This window comes from Rhea americana, unplaced genomic scaffold (genome assembly GCF_003343005.1).
Source record: "Rhea americana isolate MKP2758 unplaced genomic scaffold, rheAme1 scaffold_788, whole genome shotgun sequence".
NCBI lineage: Eukaryota > Metazoa > Chordata > Aves > Rheiformes > Rheidae > Rhea > Rhea americana.
Window position 1 is genome coordinate 9,701 of NW_028186965.1, and position 11,899 is coordinate 21,599.

At 53.1% G+C, this 11,899-nt stretch overlaps 1 protein-coding gene across 1 annotated transcript in view; it reads right to left on the bottom strand.

Moving 5' to 3' along the window:
* The window catches only part of LOC146585655 (tenascin-X-like), a gene marked incomplete at its 5' end in the record, with an annotated part of 17,408 nt that extends 5,513 nt beyond the window's left edge, over positions 1-11,895 (bottom strand). Inside the window, 12 exons of the mRNA XM_085322537.1 lie at positions 3-37; positions 1,530-1,823; positions 2,753-3,046; positions 3,334-3,627; positions 4,542-4,841; positions 5,676-5,969; positions 6,998-7,555; positions 7,839-8,132; positions 9,238-9,531; positions 10,307-10,603; positions 10,977-11,273; positions 11,703-11,895. Coding sequence (XP_085178663.1) covers positions 3-37; positions 1,530-1,823; positions 2,753-3,046; positions 3,334-3,627; positions 4,542-4,841; positions 5,676-5,969; positions 6,998-7,555; positions 7,839-8,132; positions 9,238-9,531; positions 10,307-10,603; positions 10,977-11,273; positions 11,703-11,895 — 3,444 coding nt within the window. The remainder of the gene's footprint in view (positions 1-2; positions 38-1,529; positions 1,824-2,752; positions 3,047-3,333; positions 3,628-4,541; positions 4,842-5,675; positions 5,970-6,997; positions 7,556-7,838; positions 8,133-9,237; positions 9,532-10,306; positions 10,604-10,976; positions 11,274-11,702) is intronic.
* Between the last annotated feature and the right edge of the window lie 4 nt (positions 11,896-11,899).

The following is an 11,899-nucleotide window of genomic DNA, read 5'->3' on the forward strand; positions in this document are numbered from 1 at the left end:
ACCGCCTCCACCCAGAGCCCCCGCAGTGTTACCGGATCTAGAGGGGGGGCACTTGCATAGGTCTGGAGGTCCTGCCCCACACCCACACCCCCCCTAGAGACACCTAGACCCACCAGACACCAACCAGAGCTTTCTAGAGACCCACGGACCCCCCCAGCACCCCACAGACTCCACAGACCTCATAGTGCCCCATAGACCCCAAAGACTCCCCGTAGACACCACAGACCCCACAGATCCCCCACAGATTCCATAGTGCCCTATAGATTCCATAATATCCCACAGATCCCCATAAACTCTCCCCATAGTCGCTGTAATTCCCCATGGACCCCATAGACCCCAAAGATCCCCCATAGATCCTATAGTGCCTCATAGGCTCCATAACATCCCATAGATCCCCATAAACTCTCATCCCCTAGACCTCATAGTGCCCCATAGACCTCACAGATCTCCACAGACCCATAGTGCCCCATAGACTCCATAACACCTCACAAACCCCCATAAAATCCCACAATGGATCTGATAGTGCCCCATAGACCCCACAGAACTTCTATAGATCCCACAGTGCCCCTTAGACTCCATAGGAGCCCACAGAGCCCCACAAATTCCCCCCAGAGACCCCATAGCACCCCACAGAACCCCACAGACCCCACAGAACTCCAGTAAGACCCACAGACTGCCACAGATCCCCCCACAGATCCCAAAGACCCCCACAGCACTCCATAGATGTTGCAGACCACCTCATAGACCCCATAGACTCATAAATCCCACAGAGACCCATGGAATCCGTCGCAATCTGCAGAGACTCCCCATAAGCCCCAAAGACACACACACACACCCCCCCCCGGAGAGCCCCACAGAGCCCATAGACCCCTTAGGACCCCATAGATCCCCAGAGACCCCAAAGATCCCTCCACAGACTCATAGACACTACGAATCCCCACAGTGCCCCATAGTGCTCCATACTGCCCCACACCCCCCCCCGGAGAGCCCCACAGGGCCCATAGACCCCTTAGGACCCCATAGATCCCCAGAGACCCCAAAGATCCCTCCACAGACTCATAGACACTACAAATCCCCACAGTGCCCCATAGTGCTCCATACTGCCCCACAGACCCCCACCGGCCCCTTACAGAGCTCCACAGACCCCATCATGCCCAGTAGACCCCCACAGAGCCCACTGACCTATAGACTCCATACAGCACTGTAGACCCCACAGATCTGCATAGACTCCCCCACAGGCCCCCACAAACACCCCCATAGACCCCAGAGTGCCCCATAGACCCTGTAGCACCCCCAAAACCCTCATAGTGTCCTCCCATGGATCTCATGAGCCCTAGACAACCCCATAGACCAATAGCACCCTAGAGATGCCATAGTCCACCACCCCCACCCCTAGAGGCCCTTAGACACAGCAGGGACCTCCTGGAGGACCTGGAGACATCAGTTACCCCATCATCAACAGGGACCTGGGAAAATGGAGATATCGGGCACCCACCAGGGAGATATCAGGGACCCACAGCCACTCTCACCTGTGATGGCATCAGTGGAGATGGGGCCCAGACGTTTCTGCCCCCACATCCCGTACAGATCRAACTCGTAGTGGTGGGATGGAGCCAGGTCGGGCACAGTCACYGTACGCAACCCACCACCCACAGGCAGCACCTGGGGCTGGCCTTGYGCATCCTTGTACTGCACCATGAAGGAGTCAAAGGTGCCCTCGGGGACGGTCCAGTTGAGCTGGACGGAGATGGGGGTGACRTGGGAGGCCGTGARCTCGCCCAGGCGGGGTTGGGGTGGTGGTTCCTCCTCTGATGGAGTAAGGGCTGCAATGGAGAGGGCAAAGTGCAGGGCACATTGAGGACATCCGTCCACTCATCTATCTAATCATCCAACCGTCCACATACCAATCCATCTATCCATTTGTCCATCCATTCCTCCAGGCTTCCACCCACCCAGTCACCCATTTTTCCATGCACTGTTTTCCATCCATCGCTCCATGAATGTCTCCCTCCCTCCAACAGTTCAATTCTCCATCCAACCATCCAGTAATCCTGGCATCCATCCACCCAATCTTCACACCATTTGTCAACTCRATCATCTGCTCATTTATCCACCTGTTTGTCAATCAAGTCATTCATCCATTCATTAGTCTGTTTAAGTATCCAGCAGTTTGTCCCTCCATCCTTCCTCTCAACCATCTGTCCATCAGTACATCTGTGTAATTATCCACCCATCTGTCCATCCCTCCACTCGACCAGCCATCCATCTAGCCACACCTCCATCAATTAAACTCCCATTAGACCAGCTTTGGTCCACATGTCCATTCCTGCATCTATTTGTCCATCCATTTCTCAGTCATTCTTTCACTCATCCATCCATCTCTTTATCTCTCCATCTAACTGTCTACCCATCCAGCCATACAACCATTGGTCCATCCATCCATCCACAGTTCCAGTCATCCTATTGCCCATTTCTCCATGTGCTTTTTTTTTTATCTTGTAGTCCTTGATTTCATCCATCCATCCAACCACACAATTATCCACCCATCCATCCTTCCATCTATCCAAGCAAGCCCTCATCCAGCCATGAAGCCAGGCCATCATCCATCCATCCATTCATCTATCCATCCATCCCCACATCAGCACCCAAGACTGTTCCTCCTGTCCAAGCTCCTGCCTTGATGAAAACSCAGGGCAGCAATTAAGGCCCAGGGCTCAGAAGAGACCGAGTCAGTGTCTGTAGCTGCCCTCACCTGTGACAGTGTCAGTGGAGATGGGGCCAAAACGCTTCTGCCCCCACACCCCATACAGGTTGAACTTGTAGCGGCGGGATGGTGCCAGGTCAGACACGGTCACACTGCGGGACTCGCCATCCACGGGAACCACCTGGGGCTGGCCTTGTGCATCCCTGTACTGCACCGTGAAGGAGTCAAAGGTRCCCTCRGRKAYBGTCCAKTCSAGCTGGACGGWGTYAGGRGTGACGTGGGAGGCCGTGAGGTCACCCAGGCGGGGCTGGGATGGTTCTTCCTCCTCCAGTGGGGCACGGGCTACAGTGGAAAGTACACAGTGCAGGGCACATCGGAGACAGACAGCTACCCACCCATCCTTACATCCTTCCCCTCATCTATCCTTTCATCCATCCAAGTAATCCACCATCTAGCTATCCAACCAGGCCCACATCCAGCCAACCAGCTWTCCATCCACCCATCCACCCATCCATCCATGCACCCATGCCTCCATCCATCCCCGAGTCAGCACTTAAGACCTGAGCTCCTGTCCTGATGYGAACCAAGGGCCCAGAAGGGACTGACTCAGTGCCTGCAGCTGCCCTCACCTGTGACGGCGTCAGTGGAGATGGGGCCAASACGTTTCCGTCCCCACATTCCATACAGGTTGAACTTGTAGCGGCGAGATGGAGTCAGGTYGGGCACAGTCACCGTGCGGGACTCRCCGTCCACAGGCAAAACCTGAGGCTGSCCTTGTGCATCCTTGTACTGCACCGTGAAGGAGTCAAAGGTGCCCTCGGGGACCGTCCAGTCRAGCTGGACAGAACTGGGGGTGACGTGGGAGGCCGTGAGCTCGCCCAGGCGGGGCYGGGATGACACTTCCATCTCCGATGGAGCTGGGGCTGCAACAGAGAAGGCACAGTTCTGGGTGTGTTGGGGACAGTCAGCCACTCACCCGTCCTTCCATCCATCCATCGGTCCATCCGTCCTATCTGATCACCCACTCATCAATCAACTCACCCAACCATCCCCAGAGCAATCCATCCATCCATCCACCCATCTGTCCATCAATCGGTCCAGACTTCCATTCATCCACTCACTTCATGCAGTTTTCTATCCATCACTGCATGATTTCCTCCCTCTCTCCCTCCCATCCTCCATCCATCCATCCTTCCAGTTTGATTCTCCATCTGAACTTCCATTCAGTCCAGCATCCATCCACCCAATCTTTATATAACCCCATTTTCCAACCCAACCCCCCCCACCCATTTATCCAGCTGTTCATTGATCAAATCATTCATCCATTCATCAGTCTGTCAGCAYGTTTAAGCAGTCATTTGTCCATCCACCCTTCCACTCAACCAGCCATCCATCTAGCCATACCTCCATCTATTAAACTCCCATTAGACCAGCTTTGGTCCACATGTCCATTCCTGCATCTATTTGTCCATCCATTTCTCAGTCCATTCTTTCACTCATCCATCCATCTGTTTATCTCTCCATTTAACTATCTACTCATCCAGCCATACAACCATTGGTCCATCCATCCATCCACAGCTATCCGATTGCCCATTTCTATAAGGAATCTTTYTGCACCTCTTAGTCCTTGATTCCATCCGTCCATCCAACCACACAATTACCCATTCATCTATCCATCCACCATCTATACTTCCATCCATCCATCCATCCTTCCACCTGTCCAAGCAATCCCTCATCCAGCCATCCAACCAGGCACACATTCATCAATCCAGCCATCCATCTAGTCATCCATCCATCCATCCCTTCATTCCTCCAGCCTTGCATGTCCCACTCTCACCTGTGAYGGCATCGGTGGAGATGGGGCCCAGACGCTTCCGTCCCCACACACCATACAGGTTGAACTTGTAGCGGCGCGATGGAGTCAGGTTGGGCACAGTCACTGTGCGGGATTTGCCATCCACGGGCASCACCTGGGGCTGGCCTTGCGCATCCTTGTACTGCACCGTGAAGGAGTCAAAGGTGCCCTCATGGACGGTCCAGTCGAGTTGGATGGAGCTGGGGGTGACGTGGGAGGCCGTGATGTCGCCCAGGCGGGGTTGGGATGGTGGTTCCTCCTTCGGTGGGGCCACAGCCRGGGCTGCAAGGCAGACAGTACAATGCAGGTCACCCTGGGGATAGCCACTCCCCCAGCCACCCAGCCAGCCTTCCACTCATCACTCTATCCATCCAACCATCCATCTAATCATCCACTCTGCTATCAAATCAAACAATCACCTACCTGTCCTTCTGCTCACCCTTCTGTCTATCCATCTAATCATTCACCCATCCATTAATTTGCCCAAGCATCCACCCTCCCAAAAATCCAGCTGATTCTCCACTCACCCTTCCTTCCATCCATTTACGCATCCATTTCTTGTCCATTACTCCATCCATTCATCCATCAAGTAATCCATCTATCCATGAACCTTTTTTTCTATCCATCAGGCCTAGAATCCATCCCTCCATTGAACCACCCAGCCATCTAAGCATTCTCTAATTCCTTCAGCCAACCAACGAACCCGTCCATTCTTTCATTCAATCATCAATCCATCCATCCATCCTGCCATTCTTCCACAAAACCGTGCATTCCTTAAACCATGCAATCAATGAACCAGCCACACATTCACCCAAGCATCCAATCATCCATCCAACCATCTTTCCATCTATCTAATCAACCAACCATCCACCCATCTATCCAGCCACACACTCATCCAGTCATCTTTTCATCCTGCCATCAGTTCAGCCATACATCCATACCCCCAGCCCTCCAACCTTGCATCCATCCCTCCATCCATGCCCAAGCCAGCACYCAAGACTTGTTCCCATTTCACAGACTGTCCAAATGGAGAAGGATGGGCCATGACCACACTCCTGCCCCACTCCTAACCAAAGGCCCAAAGGGGACAGGGACAACGTCCGCAGCTACCCTCACCTGTGATGGCATCAGTGGAGATGGGGCCMAGACGTTTCCGTCCCCACATTCCGTACAGGTTGAACTTGTAGCGGCGYGATGGAGCCAGGTCATGCACGGTCACACTGCGGGACTCGCTGTCCAYGCGCAGCACTTGGGGCTGGCCTTGTGCATCCTTGTACTGCACYGTGAAGGAGTCAAAGGTGCCCTCGGGGACTGTCCAGTCGAGCTGGACGGAGTCAGGGGTGGTGTGGGAGGCAGTGAGTTCACCCAGGCGGGGCTGGGATGGTGGTTCTTCTTCTGGTGGGGCTGAGGCTGCAATGGAGAGGACACAGTTCAGGGCATCCTGGGGACAGACATCCGCACATCCAGCCAMGCAGCCAGCTATCCATCCACCCACTCCATCACACAGTCAGATCTGTGCTTTGCCCCTYCAGGCCTCCACACATCCAGTCATGCAGTTCTCCATGAATCATTCTCCATTCCTCATTCTGTGACTCCAACCATCCAACAATTTTGTTATCCATTCATCCCAGCATCCATCCAACCATTAATCATACCATGTCACCCATTCATCAATCCATCTGTCTTATGAATTCATACATTTATCCAGCCAGCCAGATATCCATTTGTCTATCCATCCACCTATCCACCAATCCACCCAATAGTCCTCCCATTAAAGCTGATATTTCTCCATCCAACCATTCACCTATCCATTTCTCCATCCACTCAGGCTGGCTGCCTGGTCGGATGGATGGATGGATGGATACATTTATCCATCCATCCATCCATCCATCCATTCAACTAGGCAGCCAGCCATTTCTCCATCTATTCATCCAGTCTTCCAGCTACCCATTTTTCCCTGAGCCTTTTCTATCCATCAGGTCATGAATCTATCCATACATTTGACCATGTGTACATCAAGCCACTCATTTGTCCCCCAGCCATCGCTCTAAACATTGGTCCACACCTCCTTCCATGCTTCTGTCCATCCAGTCACTCATTTCTCCATCCACGCTTCTCCTTTGCTTAATACCAGACTCCATTCATCCATATAATTATCCATCTAAACTCTCCTTCTGTTCCTCCCTCAGAACAACCAATCATCCAACCATTCATCCACCATCCATCCAACCATCCCTCCGTCCAACCATCCCATCATCCATCCATCCCTCTGACTTTGCATGCTCCCATCMCTTCATCCATTCCCCAGTTGGTACCCAAGATCTGTTTGTGTTTCCCAAAAGGCCCAAGCAGTCTAGGATGGACCCTACTCAGGCTCCTGCCCAATTCAAAAACCAGCCCACAGAGAGGGCAGGGATAGTGCCTGCAGTTAACCTCACCTGTGACAGCATCAGTGGAAATAAGACCAATATGTTTCTGCTGCCAGATCCCGTAGAGGTTGAATGTGTATCGGCGGGATGGTGCCAGGTCAGACACGGTCACACTGCGGGACTCGCCATCCACGGGAAGCACCTGGGGCTGGCCTTGTGCATCCCTGTACTGCACCGTGAAGGAGTCAAAGGTGCCCTCGGGGACCGTCCATTCCAGCTGAACAGAGTCAGGGGTGACATTGGAGNAGAGATAGTGCCTGCAGTTGACCTCACCTGTGACAGCATCAGTGGAAATAAGACCAATATGTTTCTGCTGCCAGATCCCGTAGAGGTTGAATGTGTATCGGCGGGATGGTGTCAGGTCAGACACGGTCACACTGCGGGACTCGCCGTCCACGGAAACCACCTGGGGCTGGCCTTGTGCATCCCTGTACTGCACCGTGAAGGAGTCAAAGGTGCCCTCAGGGACCGTCCATTCCAGCTGGACGGTGTTAGGAGTGACGTGGGAGGCCGTGAGGTCACCCAGGCGGGGCTGGGATGGTTCTTCCTCCTCCAGTGGGGCACGGGCTACAGTGGAGATGGTAGAGTGCAGAACACGTTGGAGACAGACAGCTACCCACCCATCCTTACATCTATCCATCCATCCTTTCATCCRTCCAAGTAATCCACTATCTAACTATCCAACCAGGCCCACATCCAGTCAACCAGCTATCCATCCACCCATCCATCCACCCATCCATGCACCCATGCCTTCATCCATCCCCAAGTCAGCTCCTAAGACCTGAACTCCTGCCCTGATGCGAACCCAGGGCCCAGAAGGGACYGACTCAGTGCCTGCAGCTGCCCTCACCTGTGAGGGTGTCGGTGGAGATGGGGCCAAGACGTTTCCATCCCCACATCCCATACAGGTTGAACTTGTAGCGGTGCAATGGAACCAGGTCACGYACGGTCACACTGCGGGACCCACCACCCACAGGCAGAACCTGGGGCTGGCCTTGTGCATCCTTATACTGCACCGTGAAGGAGTCAAAGGTGCCCTCAGGGACCGTCCAGTCGAGTTGGACAGAGTCAGGGGTGACGTGGGAGGCCGTGAGGTCACCCAGGCGGGGCTGGGATGCTGGTTCCTCCTCTGGCGTGGCCGGGGCTGCAATGGAGAGAGCACAGTGCAGGGCACACTGGGGACAGACATCTCCTCAGCCAGCCACCCGTCAATCCATCCATCAGTCCGTCTGTTCACCTATTTAATCATCAATCAACTCACTCAATGAACCACCCACCCAAGCACACATTGAAGCAGTTGCCTGGTTGTCCGTCCATCCATCCATGCTTCTCTCCACCTATCCATCTGGTTTTCCACCCATCTGTCCATCCACGAAACCAGTCTTCCAACCTGCCAGCCAGCCTTGAAACAGTCCAGCCGATCATCCCTCCAAACCTACATCTACGCCATACATTTTGTCCATTGTCCATCCTTCCACCCACCACTATCTGTCCATTCATCCACCTAAACATCCAATCATCAGTCAGCTCACCCAACTATCCATCCTAGGAGCCACTTACAGATCTGTTAAGCCAGATTTTTGTTCACTCACCCTTTCATAGATCTACTTACCTATGAGCTTGTTAGTTCATTCATCAATCCATCCATTTCTCTGTCCATCCATTCATCCATCCATCCATTCATCCATCCATCCATGTATTGATCCAATAATCCATTTTACCATGCACTTTTTTTCCATCCATCAGGCCTTGAATGGATTCATCTATCCAGCTATCAACCATCCATCTATCCATGCAACCCKGCAACCATCCACCCTTCCACCCAAYCATACAATTGCTAAACCATCCAACCAGTGAAACCATATTCAGCCAACCACAGTTATCCATCCATCCCTCCAATTACCTCCTTTTCCATGCACTTTTCCATCCATCAGTTCTTGTAYTCATCCAACCAACTGTTCAATTATCTATCCATTCAGCATCTTTCCATCCATCCATCCCTTGCCCAACCGGCCAAAACCTGCATCAACCCCCGAAACATCCATCCATCCATGCATCGAGTCAAACATCCAACCAACTTTCCAATATTGCATGCACCCACCTCTCCTCCATCCCCAAGAAAGTGCCCAAGAGCTGTTCCTATTGCCCAGAAAACCCCAGAGGACCGGGACAGTCCCAGCCCAGCCTCCTCATCAACTCCAAAACTAGTGCACAGAGGGGACAGGGATGATGCACACAGTCGCACTCACCTGTGATGACATCAGTGGAGATAAAACCAACACGTTTCTCTTGCCACACCCCATATAAGCTGAAATTGTAATGGTGGGATGATGCCAGGTCGGACACGGTCACTGTGCGGGACCCACCATCCACAGGCACCACCTGGGGCTGGCCTTCTGCATCCTTGTACTGCACCGTGAAGGAGTCAAAGGTGCCCTTGGGGACAGTCCATTGGAGCTGAACAGAGCCAGGGGTGACGTGGGAGGCCGTGAGGTTGCCAAGGCGGGGGCCTGGTGGAAGTTGYTTCTTCAGGGGGTCTGCAGCTGCAATAGATAGGGCCAATTGGTGGGCACATGGGGGACAGACAGCCACACATCCAGTCAGCCATCGGACCAACCATCTGACCAATCGTTCATCCATCTCGTCCACCATCAGTTAACTCACCCATATGTCCACCCATCCTCCCATTCCTTCAGCCATTTGGCCACACAACCACTCATCCATCTATTTATCGGTTTGTCACTACACTCAACCAGCCTGCCACCAGTTTGTCTCTCCATCCACCCATCCATTTGGCCAGCCAAATAGCCAGGCTTCCTTCTATCCCATCATCCACCTTTCCAAGCACATCCACCCATTCGTCAGGCCATAGTGCCATGAATCCAGGTATCCRACCATCCATACAAACATTTAACCAYCCAATTGTTCATCCAACCATCCATAATTCCATCCAGCTGTTGAAATATCTGCCCATCCAAACATCTTTCCAACTAYTGGAAAATTCATCCAGCCATTTGATCAACCAGTCACCTAGATAGTCAGCTTTTTATCCAGACATTTTTCCATTTATGCCCAGCCAGCCAACATGACAYCCATTCATCCAACCATCCAACATTTCATACAACCATCTGTCCATGTAGTCCTCCCTCCATCCCTCCATCCTTGAATGCACCCATGACCATCACCAGTTCAGGGGTCAAGAGTTGTTCCTGTTTTCTGGATGGCCCAAATGGACAAGGATGGAGCCTGTCAGGGACATGACCCATTCCAAAACCAATGCACAGAGGGGACAGGGATGATGCCTGCAGCTGCCCTCACCTGTGACAGCATCGGTGGAGATGGGGCCCAGACGTTTCCGTCCCCACATCCCATACAGGTTGAACTTGTAGCGGTGTGATGGAACCAGGTCACGCACGGTCACACTGCGGGAMTCGCCATCCACAGGCACCACCTGGGGCTGGCCTTGTGCATCCCTGTACTGCATCGTGAAGGAGTCAAAGGTGCCCTCGGGGACTGTCCAGTCAAGCTGGACGGAGTCAGGGGTGAYGTGGGAGGCCGTGAGGTCACCCAGGYGGGGCTGKGATGCCRGTTCCTTCTCCTCTTGTGGGGYTGGGKCTGCAATGGAGAGGGCACAATGCAGAGCACAGGGGAGGACACCAGTTCATCCACCCATCCATCAGTCTGTTTCTCTGTACATCCAGCCATCCATCCACCATATTTTCCCACATGTTTTTCCAGCCATCTGTCCATGAATCCATCTACGTATCGAACAATCCATCCACCTCTTCAACCAGTTATTCATCCCACCATGCTTCCATCCATACAAACACCTTTCTAAACATCCAGCCAGCCAGCCAGAATCCAATACCACAACCAGCGCATTCTTCAATGCAAAGACCAAGGGGACCAGGATGGACCCTGCCCMGGCTCCTGAACAACTCCAAACCAGGGCACAGGGGGACGGAAACAGTTCCTGTAGCACTCTCACCTGTGATGGCCTCAGTGGAAATAAGACCAACATATTTCTGCTGCCACACCCCATACAGGTTGAACTTGTAGCGGCGTGATGGAACCAGGTCAGGTACAGTCACCGTGCGGGACTTGCCATCCACAGGCACCACCTGGGGCTGGCCTTGCGCGTCCCTGTACTGCACCATGAAGGAGTCAAAGGTACCCTCAGATATGGTCCATTCCAGCTGGACGGAGTSAGRGGTGACGTGGGAGGCCGTGAGGTCACCCAGGCGGGGCTGKGAKGCCTGTTCCTCCTCTGCTGGTGGCACTGGGGCTKCAATGGAGGGGTCAAGGTGCAGCAGGGAAGCACAGTGGGGATTAAAATCCACCCATCCATCCATTTATTCATGTGCTCATCTAACCACATTCCTGAACATCATCTTATCCATCCATCCATGTCAACTTTCTCAATAAATAATCCAAATATCCATGCGTGTTCCCTTTCACCCTGTAAAATCATTCACCCATCGATCCATCCATCCAAGGATCTTTCTGCAATTTCATCTATGCATCCATCAAACCACCAACCTTCCTGTCAACCTTGCATGCACCCATCCCTCCATGCAACCCAATTCAGCACCCAAGACCAGTTCCCGTTTCCCGGATGACCCATATGGACAAACATGGGCAGTGACCACACTCCTGCCCCAATTCTAACCAAAACCCCAAAGGAGACCAGAATGATGCATACAACCACCCTCACCTGTGACGGCATCAGTGGAGATGGGGCCAAGACGTTTCCGTTCCCACACACCATACAGGTTGAACTTGTAGCGGTGTGATGGAACCAGGTTGGGCACAGTCACACTGCGGGACCTGCCATCCGCAGGCACCACTTGGGGCTGGCCTTGTGCATCCTTGTACTGCACCGTGAAGGAGTCAAAGGTGCCCTCAGGGACA